The 19,397-nt window shown below is 39.4% G+C and overlaps 1 protein-coding gene across 4 annotated transcripts in view; it reads left to right on the top strand.

The window, feature by feature from the left end:
• scaper (S-phase cyclin A-associated protein in the ER) overlaps positions 1–19,397 on the top strand; it is a 106,367-nt gene that overhangs the window by 61,226 nt on the left and 25,744 nt on the right. For all 4 annotated transcript variants that reach the window (XM_079603332.1, XM_079603330.1, XM_079603333.1 and 1 more), the window contains 2 exons: positions 13,696–13,819; positions 17,095–17,315. In XM_079603332.1, the coding sequence (XP_079459458.1) occupies positions 13,696–13,819; positions 17,095–17,315 (345 nt within the window). The remainder of the gene's footprint in view (positions 1–13,695; positions 13,820–17,094; positions 17,316–19,397) is intronic.

The raw sequence follows: 19,397 nt of genomic DNA, 5'->3' as shown, positions 1-19,397 counted from the left end.
ATGTTCCTTGTTTAGAAAATAAAAAGTGTCGCTTCTGAATCATCCATTTCGCAGTCTTCCCTCAGCCCCTCGCTGGTATACAGAAAGCACATTTGTCCTATCCGTCACTTGGAAATGGAAATGGGAATTGGGTTTGAATAGTGGGTCTGGAACTAGTGGCTTTGGCCAGTAGATAACCTCAGAGAGCGGCTGTTTTCACTAGAGAGAGCTCCTAATGGACTTCAATAGCCTCTTTGCCTTCCTCATTAGCATTTGCTGTTTTCCAAATCTTCCTTAATGGAGAAACGCTACTTATATTTATAATGCTTTTACAGGCCATCTAGTGTTTATTGATTTTTCTCTCTCATACTCTCACTCTCGTTCTCTGCGTCTCCTTGTCGTTCAGTCATTAATTCCAGAAAATTTCAAGTGGGCTATAATATTATAATGAATTTTTATGAACTTCAGTTTTTGAAGAGGTTGAAACTGCATTGTATTTGATTATAGGGTTAGTTCACCAAAAATCAAATCCAGTCATTATTTACAGTACATGCTGCTAATGTCATTTCAAACCCAAATTTATTTCTTCCAAAGAACACAAAATTAGACATTTTTAATAACAAACTGGTCGCTCTGTCTGTTCCATGCATTTACAGTGAATGAGGATTGGAGAGTTCATGCTCACAAAATGACAAAAACATCATAAAACGATTTAATATTACTATTGCACTATATTGTAAATAATTGCACTATATATAATAATAAGTAATCTAACGTTGTACAATATAGCTTTTCATGAGGAACAGATGAAAATTTTGATCTTTTCAATGAATCGGCTGATCTGGTTCACAAAACTTGAACGATTTGTTCTGATCCTGTTCTTGGGTTCAACTTATAATAAATATAAGTTGTGATTATAAATTGTGATTGTTTCGGGCTGTTCCTCACATAATGTGTGTATAATACATATATGTGTACAATAATCATATTTCAAAAAACTATATTAGCCTATATGGTCTAGCCTACTTTTGTTGTTGTTTTGCATCCTTTTGGAGGTTTAAAAGCTCCTTTCTACATTCACTGTAATTGCTTGGAAAAGCCTTAGCAGGATGTTTTTTAAGATTGTGGTCCTTTTGTGATCTGTGGAAGAAAGAAACGCATGGAACAACATGAGGGTGAGTAAATGATGACAGAATTTAAATATTTTGTGAACTGCTACTTTAACCTGTGTGAGTGTGTGTGTGTTTGTGGCATGTTGGGTCAGGCTGTGCAAACACATCTACCGCTATCCTCCTCTCTTGTTTTGAAAGATCCACTTGACACACTCAGGAGGAGGTAAAGATCTTTGTGGCATTTCTGTCATTCTCTCGTGTCCTGTCCAATCAAACGCTGAAGTGGTCCCTCTCTGAGGATAAAAGAGTAGCCTCACTTTCACGACTGAGGTTCTGCCCCGTCTTGACTTGTCTCTCTGCGAAGCATGAAGCCAAATACAAAGGTTATCAGTAAATAAGTGTTTTATTCTCTAACAATCCCATTCTCTGCCAGTGCAAGCTTATACGTACTTGCTATTCTGAAAACTTTTATTAACAAAACAATTTTCTAATTAATTTGTATACCAATAGGTCTGGGCAGTATAGATATCATTTTAATTATGGCTCGAGATGTTCCAGCTTCATGTGTTTGATTGATATAATTTTAAGTTTGTATAAATATATACACACACACACACACACACACACACACTATATATGTCTGCATATGTAAAACCTTGAAATTATATCAATCAAACACACACACACGCTCATATATATATATATATATATATATATATTCAAACATTAAATGAATCCGTGCATGTTTCACTGTAGTTTCTCACTAATTGAACACAAATGTTTAATATATTCTTTATTATTCACCAATATAAAAATACACAGCAATGTTTATTATTATTATTTCTATTCTATTCAACATATAAATGTTTAAATTTAACATAAAAAATTGATTTTTACTTTTTGAATTCTTATTAATGTTGAAAACAGTTTCTGCTTAGGATTGATTGATGAAAAGAAAGTTCAAAAGAGCAGCATAAATTTTAATTTCATTTAAATAGAATAAATTGTAACAATGTAAAAGACGTTTCAGTTTAATGCATTCTAGCTGAAAAAAAAAAAAATATATATAAATAAATGACAAAATTTGATATATGACCCTGTCCTACATACCAAATATTGTCAGATCAGTGGCACAGTAGTTAGCACAAGTTTGAGTAGGTATATTACATCGTTTTTTGTTTTTTTTGTGGTGTCCTAAATTCTGTTTCTCCTCCCTTAATCAGCCCATCTCGACCCTTATCACGGTCTCTGTGCCCTAAGGCCATACGGTGCTGAACCGGTGATAACCTTTAAGAGGTCAGATTATTCCTGCATGTTTCCACCAGCTTCTCAAACACATGAGTGGAGCTCCAGGTGCCTGTAAACCCAAACTAGCCCCAGTGTTGATATCGCTGCCTGGCTGGTCCATCTGGGATACAGGAGATAGTGTCCAAAAAATCATCTACGTCATTGTTAGCGAGTTCTGGGAAATATCATGTACGAACAACCACAAAAATGCTCTTAAATACCAGACTTGCAATTTTGCATATAATTGATTAAATTTGCACTAAAATTGCAAGCTTAGACAATTCGCTGGAAGACAATCTGTCTCCGTGAGTTCTTGTCAGCAGTGACTTTTGCTATGGCACCAGGTGTCTGCGAAGGGCACGGCACGAGCAAACACGTGCTAATCGTTCCCCCTCATCTGCGCGCTTTAATGGTTGGCTCAGACGCTAACCCTTACAGCAGCACTAGTTTATCTATTTACTGTAATGCTGCGTATCGATCGCCTCCTTTCAGATAAGCTGAGTGATTTACAAAAAAGAACAACTACGGAGATGCCGCTGTAATATTACCCCCATGGGAGAAGGATTCCATCTTGTTAGCATTACATTAATGGGCTAATTCCACAGCGAGGCTCCGTTAATGTCCCTGTGCAACCCTGCGGCTTGGAGCTGAGTGTTTTGGAGGGAATCAACGGCTAAGAAGGAAATGGGGTCGGATGTCTGGAGCAGGAAGGCCATTTTGTTTGCATGAGTAAACCAAGGATAGTGAGCCGCCCCAGGAAACTCATGCAACAACCTGAACATTAAGCCACTCACTAGCTTTGTAATATTATGAGATTTTGATGTCAAAAGGTGTATGGTCAGGTCGGTCAGTGGTTGCGTATCTGATTTATTCATGTTGAATTTGTCAGATGCTTGTTTATAAAGTTTGACTTGTTCGTTGTTTTTTATTAGAATTAGAAGTTAATTCAATTATTTTTATGAAGTGAAAATTAAAGTGAAATTATTCAAATTAATTCAAATAGTTTAGATTAAAGTTGTGTGTGTGTGTGTGTGTGTGTGTGTGTGTGTGTGTGTGTGTGTGTGTGTGTGTGTGTGTGTGTGTGTGTGTGTGTGTGTGTGTGTGTGTGTGTGTGTGTGTGTGTGTGTGTGTGTGTGTGTGTGTGTGTGTGTGTGTGTGTGTGTGTGTGTGTGTGTGTGTGTGTGTGTGTGTGTGTGTGTGTGTGTGTGTGTGTGTGTGTGTGTGTGTGTGTGTGTGTGTGTGTGTGTGTGTGTGTGTGTGTGTGTGTGTGTGAGAGAGAAACACATTCTCTTTAGCAGTAAGAGAAAACATTTATAGTCAAAAATACAAGTGGACTTGAAATTGGTCACATTTTTGAGGACTTGTGGCTTGGCCAAGTAAATAAAATACTTTTGAGACTTGACTTAATCTGATGCCTTGGCACAATTAATTTAAGCACAGGTAAGCTTTAGATTTAACAGATTGTTTGATGTGTGCAGCATCATGTGTTTAAAGATCAAATTAGTCTATGATGTCAATGCAAACTATGCATTTAGTGACATTTCAACCTTTAAATCAGTAGGAGATTATACGCCTAGCATTGCTTCCAGAATGTTAAGGGAGACCAATCTCAAAACGACTATTCTCAGTTGCTATTAGAACTAGATGGATACTCATGTTAGTGTATTGGATCTGGTTGCCGCAATGTCTAGATTACAGGCAAAAATCAATTGCATTCAGAATTAAGACTCAAAACTCAACTCTTCCAAAACTATATTTGTCTGGGACACAGTTGTCAGGGTCATTATTACTAAGAGTTTTGATTTACTCTCAATATTTATGGAGCGTGTGAATGAATCCAAGAAAAGACAAGTCCCTTGTCTCCCAGTAGGGGCCACTGCTGAGGAGGAGAGGGAGAAGTCAGTGCTGTACGGTGGTCACTGGACCAGACTGCTGTTAGCGCACAGAATGGAGCTTAATCCAGTCACACTCATCCCTAGAGCCTCACACACACTCACAAGTCCACAGGTCACTTCTAAATGAGTTTCACAAATGACTTTTAGTAAAACTACTCCTTCTGAACAGCAACAGGAAATCACAGAGGTCTTGTGAAATTTCGTAGCGCTTGCGACTGCTAAACTGATTGCCCGACTCCGTTCGACTCAGGCTGTCTCACTTTTCTAAGTGGAAGTGAACGCATTGACGCGCCACTGCCTGTCACCTCAACCTCCGTGTCACATGATGACTAAATGTGCCGAGTGAAAGCTTCTCACAAGCTCCCTCCAAGTGGTTTCATTTCAGGATGCCATTATGTGGCATGTCTATCTGCGCGCATGTGTGTGCATGCCGTGTGGTGCGTGACAGCTCGCCAAGACTTTTGCCCCAGCTTATGGCCAGCCTTTTGTGGAACGCCTGGCGGAATGGATGTCTTGGAATCATTCAGGATATCAGGAAAGATCAACGGCAGAATCAAATTAAATGTCATTTGGATTGCAGTGAAAGGAAGGATTGTTTGACAGGCGCTTGGAAAACAGATTTGCTCGTCACCTTTTCTCATCGGCTCCAGATCCCTTTTTTTGTCCCTCAAAGTTTTTTTTTTTTTTTTAAACCACTTCCTGTTGAAAAGCAGGTTGAGAAATTAGACTGGCAGTCAAAGTCTTACCTTATACTAGGGGTGTCCAATCCTGCTCCTGGAGGGCCACCTTCCAGCAGAGTTTAGCTATAGTCCTAGTTAAACACACCTGAACAATCTCATCAAGGTGTTTAGGATCACTAGAAACTTCCAGGCAGATGTGTTGGAGCTAAACTCAGGAAAGTGGCCCTCCAGAAGCAGGATTGGACACCCCTGCCTTACGCTTTGTAAGACTGTCCTTCGGATGAGACGTTAAACCGAGGTCCTGACTCTCTGTGGTCTTTAAAAATCCCAGGATGTCCTTCGGAAAAGAGTAGGGGTGTAACCAAATTTCCCCATTGGCCTCTTCCCATCATGGCCTTCTATTCATCCCGATATTAACCGATTGGCTTTATCACTCTATCTCCTCTCCACCAGTAAGCTGGTGTGGGGTGGGCGTACTGGCGCACTATGGCTACCGTCGCATCATCCAAGTGGATCCTAGACATTGGTGGTGGTTGAGGAGATTCCCCCTTCCATATGTAAAGCGCTTTGAGTTTACCTAGAAAAGCGCTATATAACTGTAACAATTTTTTTTTTGTGTGGCACAAGAATATAGATAACTTGAATGCACTGTCAGTCGCTTTGAATAAAAGCGTGAAATGCAAATATAGGGATTATACTGACAGATTTGGAAATGTGATCTACAGGGCATTTTCCTGGTTGATGAGCAATATACATGGATGACACTCAGATACCTACATATTTACTCTTGGTCTCTGAACATTTTTTACTCTCACTAAGAGAGCACCTTGGGAACACCTGCATAGACGGACATTCTCTAACCATATCAAAGGATGGTTAAAGTAAGAGAATAATCGCAATATTAACCTAGATGCATCTGGCTACACCCTTATTAGAGCAGATCAGGACAATAGAGCAGAGGGAAATTCAATTGGCTGTGGACTCGATCTATATTTGGATAACAACTGGACAACGTAATATAAAATACTGGACAAGAGTTGCACCCGCGATTCTGAGATCATCTCGGTTGCAATAAGTCCCTTCAGTTTACCCCAAGAGTTTGGGCAGATTATGGTGATTCTTGTCTCGGGACCAAAAAATACTGATAAAATTACAAAATGTTTCACTGATGCTTTGGAGAGGTTTGTGGACCAGCCAGTGTTTCTTTTCGGGGACTTTAATACTTGTGTTAAGTCTGCACGTCTTCCAGCTCTCCAGTAATGTATCACATGCCCAATGCACTCTACGCGTATCTTGGGCAAATGCTTTGGGGATTTGGATGCCTATAAAGCAGTGTCGAGACTTGTACTTTGAAAATCAGATCATAATGTTATTCATCTATTGCCGAAATACAGACAGAAAATTTTAAGGGAGAAACCTGCTTTACGGAAGATGCAGTAGTGGTCAGAAGAAAGCATGGAAGAACTTAATTTTAGCTTTGAGACTATAGACTGGCAGGTGTCCTTTAATTCAAGTAAAGATGTTCATGAACTCACAGATATTATAACATTGTATGTACAATATTGTGAAGATACAATAATATCTGTAAAGACTGTAAGTACTTTCTATAAAAATAAGCCATGGTTAACCAAAGAGTTGAAGAAAAGTCTTAAGGGAGATATTGTAAGAGTTAAGAAAAAATAAGGAATTTATTACTAAAGTAAGGATTAATTTATTAATTTTAAGAATAGAGTCGAACAGCAAAAACAGTTGCAAATTGAAAGCTCTGACAGATTTGTTAATGAATGCAAATGTTTTTATAGTAGATTTGATTTTATGGATGCTAAAACAAAGAGTGAAGAGGTTCTTAAGCAAATTTAAATAGGTCCAGCACATTTGTTGCTAGAGAAGGAGGTGGCTGCATGCTTAGCTCATAATAATGTCAATAAAGCCCCAGCCGGCCCTGGTGACTTAAAGGGGAGGGTTTTAAAAATGTGTGGAAATCAACTCAAAAGTCCCCCTACACAGCTATTTCTGTAATATCTACAATATTACCTATCCATAAGACATTGGGGGAAATACTACCTGATAATTATAGACCAGTTGCAGACTTCTGTCCTGGCAAAATGTATGGAAAAAATTGTAAGTAAACATGTTATGTTATGTTATCCGCGAGTAAGATTTTATATCCATTGCAGTTTGCATGTAGACCTCACAGGGGGACAGAAAATGCCACACTTACTTTGATTGATTTTATAGTAAAGCATATCCAGGACTCTAAATCTTATGCACAGGCACTTTTTGTTGATTTTACCTCAGCTTTTAACAGTGCATGTTCATTTGCTTTTATCACATCTTTGTAATGTGAATATAAATTCTACATTGATATATGGATCAAAGGTTTCCTCTCAGATCGACTAGAGTTTTTATGAATGGCATATGACTGGTCTTAAATACAGGGGCACCATAGGGTTGTGTATTGTCACCACTCTTATTCTCAATATATACCAATGAGCTATAAATTAAGTGTAATACACTTGATCTGTTTAAGTATGTGGATGATGTGGTTCTGGTGCAACTTTATGCAAAAGGTCAATGAGTGATCAAACCTATTTAAAAAATGTGGTTCTTGAAAACTGGTGCAAATTGAATGTAAGGAAAACCAAATAGATGATTTTCATTATTAATTCTGGTGAACATCGCGCAATGTGTTGGGGGAAACTAATGTTAAATGATGAGGCTGTTGAGATTGTGGAAAATGTAAAATATTTGGGAACATATTTGGATACAAGGGTTAGTTTTGGTGAGAATGTAGACACTATTTTAAAGAAAGCAGTCAAAGTAGAATTTTGATGTTAGTCATTCTGTTTTGGAAATGGTATATACAACTCATGTTGAGAGTATCTTAATGTTTTATATTACAGCTTGGTGTGGTAACTTGGGAGTGAGGAAAAATTAGTTGGAAAGAATAGTGAGAATGGCAGGGAAAAAAGGGGGCCATCAAACACAGCTTGATAAACTAAATTTGCTGGCTATACACAAAAGAGCATCAAGTGTTGTGATGCTCCACTCCACACACCCACTTAACTCAGTTTGTAATGCTTCCATCTGAAAGAAGGTATAATGTCCCAAAATTTCTTAAAAACAGTGTATAAACATTATTTTATACCAGTGGCAGTTAGAATATTAAATGAAGGGTAAGCAACTCTTTGTGAGAATAACTTTTACTTTGTGTATCGTGCTTGTGTATAACTTGTGTTGTGTATTGTGTGTGTGTGATTGTGTTTTTATGAGAAGCCAAAGGAGAATATCCACATTGGTGGACAATAAAATAAAGTTCTAACTAACTATGACATCATTTGTGTTACTGGCCATATCCAGGTTTGTTCGTGCATTCCTCCAGAAAATTAAAAGATCATTCATTTTGCTCTCAGAGGACAAGATTGTGCCAACTTTTATTACAAAGAAACTACAACTTTAGGCCAGACAGACAGTCAAGGGGTGATCTCCCCCTCATCTCGAGTTCTTCTTAGCCATCTGCTTCCCTGTCTCTGAGCTAGCCTATGGATTTCAGAATGGGTTAAATGGCCTTAATTCAGTTCCAGAGGTCAGTCCAATGACCCCCATCCAGTCCAGAGGCCACCCAAGCTGATGAGCAACCCTCAGGGGGTGAGGCGAATGGGGACAGAGAAAGGCAAGGTGTAGAGGACGGAGCCCTGTGGCATACCTTAAGCAAGTCTGCACCGCTTGTGTTCATTGACTAATCAGAGGGCTGGATTTTCATGGTTAGCTGAGGTTAAGCCAGTTTGAGTAGGTGAGGAGATCACGGTGCTTATTATCTGCAGCTCTCTAGCAGTTATCTCTTGCCATCTAGCATGCTCTTTCTCTCTGTGGGCCCCTCTTTTCCTCTCCTATGCAATACAGAGCTATAGAGACCATCTCCACCGGCTAGCTCGGCAACTTAATCCTATGTCTACAAGATAAAGCTTCATTATGGGCAGATTAACAATATGCCTGTTGTTTATAGACCTGGCTGCGGTCTGGTGGACTGTGGCAGAGCTCACATCGAGCAGCCTGCCAATGTCAAAACGCAGCTCCTGACAGGGAATCTCGGATCCGCTCAGGTAGAGGAATGCCGCATGCTCACGGTGACGACCTGGCACATTTGGGTCAGTGTTACATACTCCTCGAGTAACCTGAGACGGAGTACAATGGCACTTCACCAAATTGCTCCTCAAAATCTTTGACGCTACCTGTCATCGTCAAGGGGAGAGACAGGCAGAGCCCGTGCACGGTGGGCCGGTGTTGGATGTCATGCTAATCATCGTCAATTAGAGGAGAGCGAGCTGGAAAAGCACCCCGGTTTATGGCTGGCAGTGGGCTGGGGTGTAAGGATATCATTTCAAGCAGGACAGTGACAGCTTCTGAGTATTTAACGGGTTTCAAGATGATGGATGGCCTGAAAAAAAACGTCCCATTACTCAAACAGTAGCAGCACAGAGTGTTGAACACAGCCAATTTAGGAGGTAGATAAAGTGAGGTGTCTACATGTAAGCTGACAAAGCTCATATTAAAAAAAACTAAAGAAAATGAATGAGCTCTGACCACAACACCACAAACTACTGCTTGATTTCACGCTCAGTTGATCGTCAAAAGCTGCAGAATACTTTAGTTATGTCTATACTTGTGTAGCATGAAAGGATGACTCAGATATTTAATTGGTCGGAAACCCACCATAGGCAACATATCAAACAAATAGATATGATTAGGTGTGACAAGTTCTGGTTCAATTAACCATCAAAAGCCACAGAGTATCACTGTAACATCTGCACTATTCTAGTATGAAGAATATCTAGCACTGAATGATATCAAAAGCATCTGAAAAAGAACGGGCACTAGAGAGAGGTGCTTGTTTAAAATCTCAGTTAATAACAGTATAAAATAGTTATAATGTCTAACATGGTTTAGACGTTGTATTTTGTTGCATTTAATGAAAAAATGGAGATATCAAACCAGTAGCTAGCGCTCATTTATTGTCAGATATTAACCAAAATTGTGTTTTTCATCATACTACACAAGTTCATTTATTTTGTGCATTCTTTGACCAATTAGAAAATAACTGCGAGAAATAGCAAACAGTAGCTGTCGTTTATGCTAATTGTCGTTCTATAGGTTAATCACTTTAATAGTTAGAAACAGTTTTCATACTAGATAGATTTAAATGTGTTTGTCTGATTATCTGACAAATTGCTACAAGCAGTTAAGTGTGATATTTCATTATTACTGATGATTTCCCAAGTGAAATATCTAACATTAGCTGTGGTTAGTGTTCATTCTTTGTGAAAAACTCCATGTGACTTTAACGCCATGTGAATGTGCATTTGAATGTGCGCCATGTGAATGTGCATTTTGCAATGAACTAAAACTAGCTACAGCAACTTATTTGATATCTTTCCTGATAGCTTAGTAACGTCTAAACCTGTATAGCATTTTCCTGTCGTTCTGCTGTTTCTTTTTCTTTCTTTTCTTACCCCAAATGCTCTTATTTGTTTCATACTGGAGCTTCGGTGCAAGCACTGGGGGTTGGTGTTGAGATTTGGCTAGTCGACAGCTGTTTTACACTTTAATAAGATTAGTGCAAAGAAATTAGTTGTGTTCTCTATAATCTGCCGTTTAACCATGCGAGCCACCTGGGGCTGCCCCACCCCCACTGCTCACATTCCTCCCCACGCGTTATTGGACAGGCATCATATAGCCTCGTTCGTACCTTCAAAACCCTGTGAACGTGCACCTAAGATCAGGTTAACGGTGAATCTTTCATGAGCTCATGTGAGCTTGTAGCTCAACTCAAAAGTAGACTTTAGTTAAAGAATCGGTTTACGTATGAACTATGTAGCTTAGCTAATTTAAATATAGTACAAATGTCATTTCTAATCAAATTTGTTTTATACTCTCACTTTGTTTTGTGATTTGGAACATTTTTCTACACTAATAAAATCATATATAGATAAACTCATTGTTTTTCACACTTGCTAGCCCAATTTCAGTCGCCTGTTAATATATAGCACTTCAATAATGTGATAATCTTTAGCTTAAGCCCTCAATCCGCTGTTTATATTTGAGAAACCAAAATGAACCTTGACACTGAGGCCTGTCATTCAATCCTCGCTTGGACATTTGACACTTATCCTTTAAAAACTTGCCTAGAAACAATATAGATACCTCAAATTCCATGACAAACACAGATGAGACATGATTTCCTAAACCGTGAAGAACGCATCTGCGTATAGACCGATATTTTTAGTTTTCCTTTAGCCAAAACCTGCCCGCCCAATCAGTCCCGTTGAGAATATTTGAACATTTGATGGAAAAGAAAAAAAATGCTTGTCGAAATTACACAATTGAGGCTCTGGTGGAAAATCAGTGTGGCTGAGGCAGTGCTGGTCCGCTGCCCAGAGTGCACAGGTTGGAGGAGATCTCACGTTTCCCTTCCCTGACTGAACAGAGCCTGGTGTATCACTCCACTCACCCATGACCATCCGTCCTTCCTTTCCTCCTCCTTTCGCCCTAAGCTCCGGTATCCTTCTATCAATACAAAAGAAACACTTCACCATTTACGCTTTGGTGAATCAATGTTCCGTTGGCTGTTGCGTATTAATCGAACAAGACCTCTTTCGACACCCTTGTCAACTGCGTTTATCGTCCGCTCGGACGAGGTGAAAACTTGTCGATTAATAACGGCGTACATAAAAACGGCTACACCCGCTTTTTTATAATGGGTCACGATCGAGCGGCTTTGAAAGTGCAAAGCTACGAGGCGTGCGGGGAATACTTGGATCCTTTCCCAGCAGACCAGGCACAATGTTTTCCCTGCGGTCTCATACTGCATGTCTGACTCTTTTACACCGCTATGTCAATATTCGCACCGCTATCTCCCTGATCAGCCCGCCAGTGGGTAAAATATACACTGGTGTTTTTGTCAGCCGGGTGGAAGTTATTGACAGGCCGAGGCCTTCGAGGCTCGCGCTATTTTTATAACGAGTGCCAATACGGTTTGGCTGAAAATGCTGAACAGATGGTGAAGGTTGCGGTGGATATCAAAATGTTTACGGTTGGAAATAAACATGGCCTGGTTTAAAAAAGAAAAGTCAGATTCCATTTGTCCGTACGGCAGATAGGGCCCCGCCACTCTGCTTTGGGATAAAATATACAGTTGTCAGAAAATATTAACTAATGAAGGGGTGGTTGGGAAGAGGGATGGATGGGGGGTCTGGAGTGGGAGCGGAGTGACTGGTCAGTTATCAGCTACATTAATCTCCTCTCGGGCTGGTGTGGAACAGACAAAATACAGAGGCCTGACTGACTGACAGTGGCTTGCTGGCCCGAAGGCGCTGACGGCTAGACTCTTATCTGAGCCAAGAGAAAACGAGTTGGGGAAAGAGATGGTGGAAACGTGAAAGCAAGGAAGGGGCCAGGCAGATGTTCGGTATCCAGTTCTTCTCCATTCCATCTAATTGAGCCGGTTGTAAGATCCCTTAAAAGTAAAGAACCTTGGTAAAGTGAGAATGCCATAGTGTGTGTGTGTGTGTGTATATGTTTGTGTTTTATGTATGTAGTATGTATTATTTACAAATAGGGTTGCAAAGCTTCCAAAGTTCCAGAAAATTTGGAAACTTTCCAGGATTTTTTTGAAACTTTTGGAAAGTTTCTGGAAATATACTGAAAATGTTCAGCCCCTTTGCCAGCCCTCTTTAAAAATAACTTGTTGGATTTTCAGCATCCAATCTAATGTTGTGTTTTGTTTTGGATTTGTTTGTTTTTGGTTTCGGTTTGCATAAAAGTACTAGTATTTTATTTACTGTGGTAGTACTATGGAATTACAATCATGGTTGTCTGAAATTTTTGGGACCAGGTACCATGGTAATACCACATTTTCTGAGTTAACAAAAATCGCCACACTTCCACTGCTCCCAAAGGATTAATTTATTGAACAACGTTTCGAACCAAAGTTCTTCGTCAGGCATAAAAACAAGTACATAGCAAGCTACAATTTAAATCAATATGATCCGTCATACCTGACCAGATTATACGACTCATTAACCCAATCATCCAATAAACGGAGAGAAAAAATACTAAATAGCCACCATGAAAAATAAATAAACGGAAAAATACAAAATAAAATAGTAACCAACATAACAGAAATAATTGACACAAAAAAGTAGAGAATCAACAACAACAAAAAAATTCTAATGAAATCTATTAAAAAAATATGCCTTGCCTAAGTACGAACTACAAATCGAACTACAAAAAAAAAAAAAAGTATGTGTATATATATATATATATATATATATTTGTCTCTAATATACCTTGTCCCAAAAATACCACAGTACGTCCTGTACTTTTTTTTTTGTAAGTGATTTAGCTCTCATCGGGGCACATCTCATGTTTTCTCTTCAACATTACGTAAGGAGCTGTTCCTGAGAGAAAATCCCTTGAGCGTTATATTCCAAGTGTTGTCATGCTTCTTGGATTGCGTGTGATGTTCACACTCTGAGCTTTAAGTGTCAGTTTCCTCAGATAACCTTACTGTATTACGGCAAAGAACCCAACTCATCTGATTGGCAATCTTTTACACTGCCAGTCGGAGTAGCCCTGAAATGTTTATATGGGGCCTGCTTTGTATCCTGATCATTTAGATGGAAAACTCAAAACAGGAGAAGCCGTCGGCTTTTGAAAACTAATCCCCCCTCTCTTTCTCTTTAGGTCCCTCTGCGCTGCCGTGAACACGTATTACCTGTCCTGTGCGCACTGCCACAACAACTGTTCCTATGTTCTCTACAGCAACAAAATTACTTTTCTCATGGACCTGCTCCTCCATCAGTTAACAGTGAGTATTAACAGCTGAAGTTAACGTGAGTTTGCCTAATCCTGCTGTTTTGTGGTCTTTAATAAATCCAAGTTTTTGTCACTGCGTTATTATTGTTCAGCCAAAAAAAGAAATTCAATCATTATTTTCTCACCCTCGTATTGTTCCAAACCTTTATAACATACTTTCTCCTGTGGATCACAAAATTTGAATATCCTGGCAGTCAGTTTCCATATAATGCAAGTCAATGAGAACTGGAGCTGTCGAGCAACAAAATGACACAAAAAGCACCATAAAATTATCATAAATCTGGTTCTTACAAAAGCTCTATATTTAATGTTTTATGAAGTCGTACAATAGCTTTGTGTGACCAAAAGATTCATTCCGAATGAATCATTCGTTTGAGTCAAATTTTTAAAAGTTGATCCAGTTTGCAACACCCATCTAAATGATTCGTTCACAAATCTGACTGATCCGATAACTCGCCCAAGTTAAACTGATTATTAGTGAATGACAACTAAAATCTCACAAAGGTATCGGATGACTTCATAAGACTTATAAAAGAATATAGCGCTTGAGTCACTTGGACTACTAATATGATTGTACGGAACTTTGAAAGCTCCTGTCCAGCTATGGATTGAAAGCTCCAGTCCCCATTCATTATATCTGCATAGAAAGGAGCGACCAATACATTGTTTAAAATGTCTTCTTTTGTATTCCACAGGAGAAAGTAAGTGATATGGGTTTGGAACAACATGAATGGGAGGGGGAAAAAATGACAGAATTTTTAGGGTGAACTAATACTTTTAGGATGCGACTTCCACTTTAGCTTTTAAAGGTTGTAAAGTGCTGTTTTGTCATGTCTAAAGGGTCATTTCTGTCTTGTTCATCTTGCCAGAGCATATGTAGCTCATCTACCAGTTTAAAGCAAGCGCCAAAATGGATTTTAATACATACAACATTGCTCTTGTTTATATGACTCACTGAATCATCTTAAGTTCTGGGAAAGCTCCACTGCTGAATCACATTTCGCATTGCTTCTGTCCCTTATTTCTCGTCTCCCCCCCCCCCCAGCCTTCTCTCTCGCCCTTTGATTTTTGTCAAGGTTTTTTTAGAACCAAGCTCACGCTACGCTTCAAGCTCTTTAAGATGTCATTAAGACAAAGTATGGAAAGACACAGAAATGTCCTCACAAAAAGCTCCTCACTGTTGAACAAAAGCACAGGAACAGAAAGTTTTTCCACCGAATTCACCACAGGTGCCAATATTATATATATAAGACTTACCGGTAATGCAGACTCATTTTTATTAAATTCTTATTAAATTTTTCATGAATAGGATTACATTTAAATGCAATTTTTGTTGTTGTCTGTGCATGCAGGTTGTCACACGTAAATATGTGTGTACAATTAGTAAATGAGACCCAGTTACTGAGTCATATAGAGCTTGTGAATGTGTGTTTGTGCACGAAACATTGGTTTGGCAAATCATGAAGTCAGTCTAGAGACAAAATATTTGCTGGGGGCACAGGGATTATTTCAAACTCAACGCAACAGCAAGTCAGGCCACTGATTATTTGACATGGGATGGATATAAACAGACATAATAGTCACCCAAAGTAAGTGAAAAAGTCAGTAAAGAGCAATATTTAAGTTATTTTTGCAAGCTGACCTATGTAGCCGTTTACCTGTGTGTGTGCGTGTGTGTGTTTCAGTGTGGCCACTATTGGCGTCCACCCTTCCCTTCCCTGTAATTAGATTTGTGAAGAATGTAGCTGGTTTTGCCTGCTCTCTCAGCATAGTAACCTACTCCTCTGTAAAAACTGTCATTTTAACATGTGCATGTGTACCTGTGCTAAAATTTGTAGCCTTTTTTTTTTTTTTTTTACCAATGACATCTGACTGACTAGTCTAATACCAAGGTCTATATACTAAGGTATACTAATAATACTAAGGTCTATAACCTTAAATGTGACACATTAAAGTGTTCTTTATAGCAAAAGCCAAAATGGTCATGTTTGGTCATGGGAAATTATAAAATAAGTTACAGAATTATGTTAATTTATTTTAAATATAAATTAATTTTATATACAGGCATATATATTTTTTAATTATTCATATGTATTTGAATCAACAGAATTGTATGCAGGCTATCCTGTACATATTCTTAGGCAAGAACTCAAACACAAAGGAGCATTGTACAGTATGAGTGCAGTCCAGTTGGCTAAATTTGCATCATTGTGGCGCAACAAAGATTCAAGTAGGTAGCTATAAACATGATGACAGTTTAATTAGCTTTAACTACCTTTAACTAAGATATTTTACGTCAATGCCAAACCTTGCGTTAATGCCAAACCTCACTCTTAAACATAAACTTTAACTTTAAAATTATTTCCTTATCCTTGCCCCCAAGGAGCATTCTCGTAGCATGACCAGTCTTTCTCAACACTGGCAGTGCTTCCTGCAAATGGGAATACCTTGCAGAGTTCTCGTTTGCCCGCCATTGGCACACCACCAGGGACAATGTCGGTTCGAGTTGTAACTACCAATTTATAACCCAGGGCTGATGAATAATAGAGCAGCGCCCTTGTAGTTATTTATGCACTAGAGGATCAGGATTCCAACCAAAGATTAATGGCTTACGCGTGGAAACAAAAGAGGACATGATCCTTTTTATTTGCACCCTCTGCTTTAATTGGACATGTTTTAAAATGCAAGCTGAGGTTTAAATGACCCTGTCTATTGTGCAACAGTGCTGGGCCGGATATTGAGACCAGCACGGGCCATTGTTTAGTGATCTCAGATGTCCCTCAGAGACAACCATCAGTCAGTTGAGCAAGTGTTTGCAAATTTAAAAAGGTTCCAAATCAGTTTTCAACCCATGTTTGCTTAGAGAACTGTACATCTTGTAAGGATGCAATTAATAGGATTGTGATTTTTGTCAAGTGCATCAAAATAAGGATTTGCAGCAGTACAAACAACAATAATGGTGTAAGTTACGGTAACAACACCGTATCAAATCTCCAAACAGAGTTTAAAGAAAATGCCTACAGTTGTTTGAACATGACTGTAGTTTTAGACCTTCCCGTCTTTGACACGCTTGTAGACATGTTGAGAGTCGTTGACGAAGATGTTTCATCTGTAGCTCTTGATGAAACCTGAAAGCTCCAACGTGTCTAGACACCATTGTCTTGCTTCTTGGTAGTCTCAGGGTAGTGACTACAGTTCAGCTGACAATGTCTTTGTTTTTTCTTTTTCCACCAATGATGAATAACACATCTATAACTGTTTCTGTAGCTCTTCGTGCCTGATGAGGACACGTCGATCTTTGGCCGCAGTGTCAATAAGCAGATCTTTGATGGTTTGACTACAGGACTTCTGCAGACAGTCGCCACAGTGCTGGGGCAGTTGCACCCAACTAATTTGAATGGAGATTCTCCACGTATATGCTCTCCAGATGTCAAGAGCAGACCTGTCGCCAGTGAGAACTTCAACACACGTACTCAAGATCTTATCAGGTTATTCATTTTTATGTTTTCTTTCCATGACTCTTCCTAATGAATCTAGCATCTTGAATACTAATCTTATGTCTTTTGTTGTAGTAACATATAACAATAGACATTTATCATGTTAATTTTTGGACATAACAATGAACTTGTATTTGTATTTTGTATAAATATTTGCATATCCACGGCAATATATAACCTCTTCAAATTTTGCAAAACATAGCCAAGCATACCCCTACCATTCTCAAAAAGAAAGAGCCTGGGTTAATTGAGAAGAAAAAGTTCATTTACAATGTAACAATTTTACAATGTTACGTTAAGTTGTAAAAGGCTGATTTCAAATCAGCCACACCAGTGCAAAGTGTACACGCAATAATCTAAATCTAATCTCAATGCTTTTTATTAGTCATGGTCTCAATCCATTGCATTCTTAAAACATCCTTTTTTCTTTACCTGTTCCCACACACCTCTCCTCCAGCTCATCAGGCAAATGGAGGAGGCAGGAAAACATTTTCTCTAAGATTATAAAACCATTTGTTTTCACCACAGCTGTAAAAATGCTTACAACTGTATAGAGTGACATGGCTTTTGTTAGCAACAATATTTTTTGCAATGTGAAACACGCAAGAGTTTCTCAAGTCTTGGAATGATATCCCTTGAGCAGGGAATGACCTCTTGGAAAGGATCCAGAGGTTATCCCGGTCAGACAATTTGGGAAATTTGTTTATAAGACTACTCCATTTCAATGACATCATAGTCTTGTACACATCAGACCTGGCTTTCTGCATTTTGGTTGGGTACAGTATGCTCTTGCATGCCCCATCTCTTTCCTAACTTATCCTATCTTAACCTATCTCTTTAGGCAACTCCTTCACAAACCTGTGCTCTAAACCAAAGTTTTTAGTCTCCACATTGGCCAAAATTCCCTTCTGGAAGTGCACGACTTTCAGTTGAACTCGGCGTGAGAGTAGGGCAGTGCGGAGGAGAGCGCTAGTGCTGGGCTTTCTCCTTCTCTCTGAGGAAAGGCAGACAGCCCAGCCTGCTAAGAATCCCAAGCTTCCCACAATCCCTCAGTGTTCCCTCCCATGATTTGTTTGACACGAGCAGTCTCAAGCCCAGTGCAGTGACCGTGGAGTGACCTTCCAGACATGGCCGGAACTGGCCAAGTAGTGGCTGGATTACCAAAAATAAATCCGCAGGGAAGAACAAAATAGACCCTTTTTTTAATTTAGCATTTTTCAACCTCTTTGGTTTTGAAACCGAAAAGAGGACTATAAAAAGAATAATGCATACAAATTAATAAATTAATCAAACATCAAATCGTGTTCTAATGTTTAGCGAGTCCGACTGGTAACCCAAAGTTTGTTTGATTCCAGTACCAGCATGAAATGACTGAAGTGCCTTAACCCCTAATCGCTCCCCGGGCACCCAGCATAATGGCTGCCCACTGCTCCGGGTGTGTGTCACGGTTTGCAGTGTGTCTGTCTGTTCATTACTAGTAGTTCAGCACTACTCCTAATGTGTGCGCACTGACTCGGATGGGTTAAAGGACAAATTCCGAGTATGGGTTACCATACTTGGCCTTCACATGTCACTTTCACTTCACTTTAAAAAGAATAATAAACTCCCTGAATGAGTCGCTCGATCAGTACAGATCCGCTAGACCTTTGGCTGGAACATCTGATCATGACTGATCACTTTGGCTCTTGTTGCCCGGATGAAGCATCTGAGAGGCTGCACAATGGTGTGTGGAAAGCCGCTTTCTGCTTGACAAGGGGTTTTAGTTCAGGTGATGGCCGACCTATTGAGAAGAAGGGCGGAAGAGGGGAGAATTGTAATTACCTTTACTGAGTGCACAGACTTTTGACTGACAGCCGGAACAAAATGAGGTATGAGGGGAAATAGGAAAAGAGAGAGTGAGGGGGAAAAGATACAGATTTGGGGAGACTGGGAAACAGAGACTAAAGTGGAGGGTGTGAAATGCGGATCTGCAACTGAGTCAGCTCTTTGCTGCACTGGAGCCACAAAATGCTGGCCCAGACTTCACTGGGAGGTCCAGTGATTGACTTCCAGAAGACTTTAGACAGTGCTGGA

Source organism: Phoxinus phoxinus (genome assembly GCF_949152265.1).
Source record: "Phoxinus phoxinus genome assembly, chromosome: 25".
Lineage (NCBI taxonomy): Eukaryota > Metazoa > Chordata > Actinopteri > Cypriniformes > Leuciscidae > Phoxinus > Phoxinus phoxinus.
Note: the sequence above shows the minus strand (reverse complement) of the source record. Positions and strands in the feature narration are given on the sequence as shown.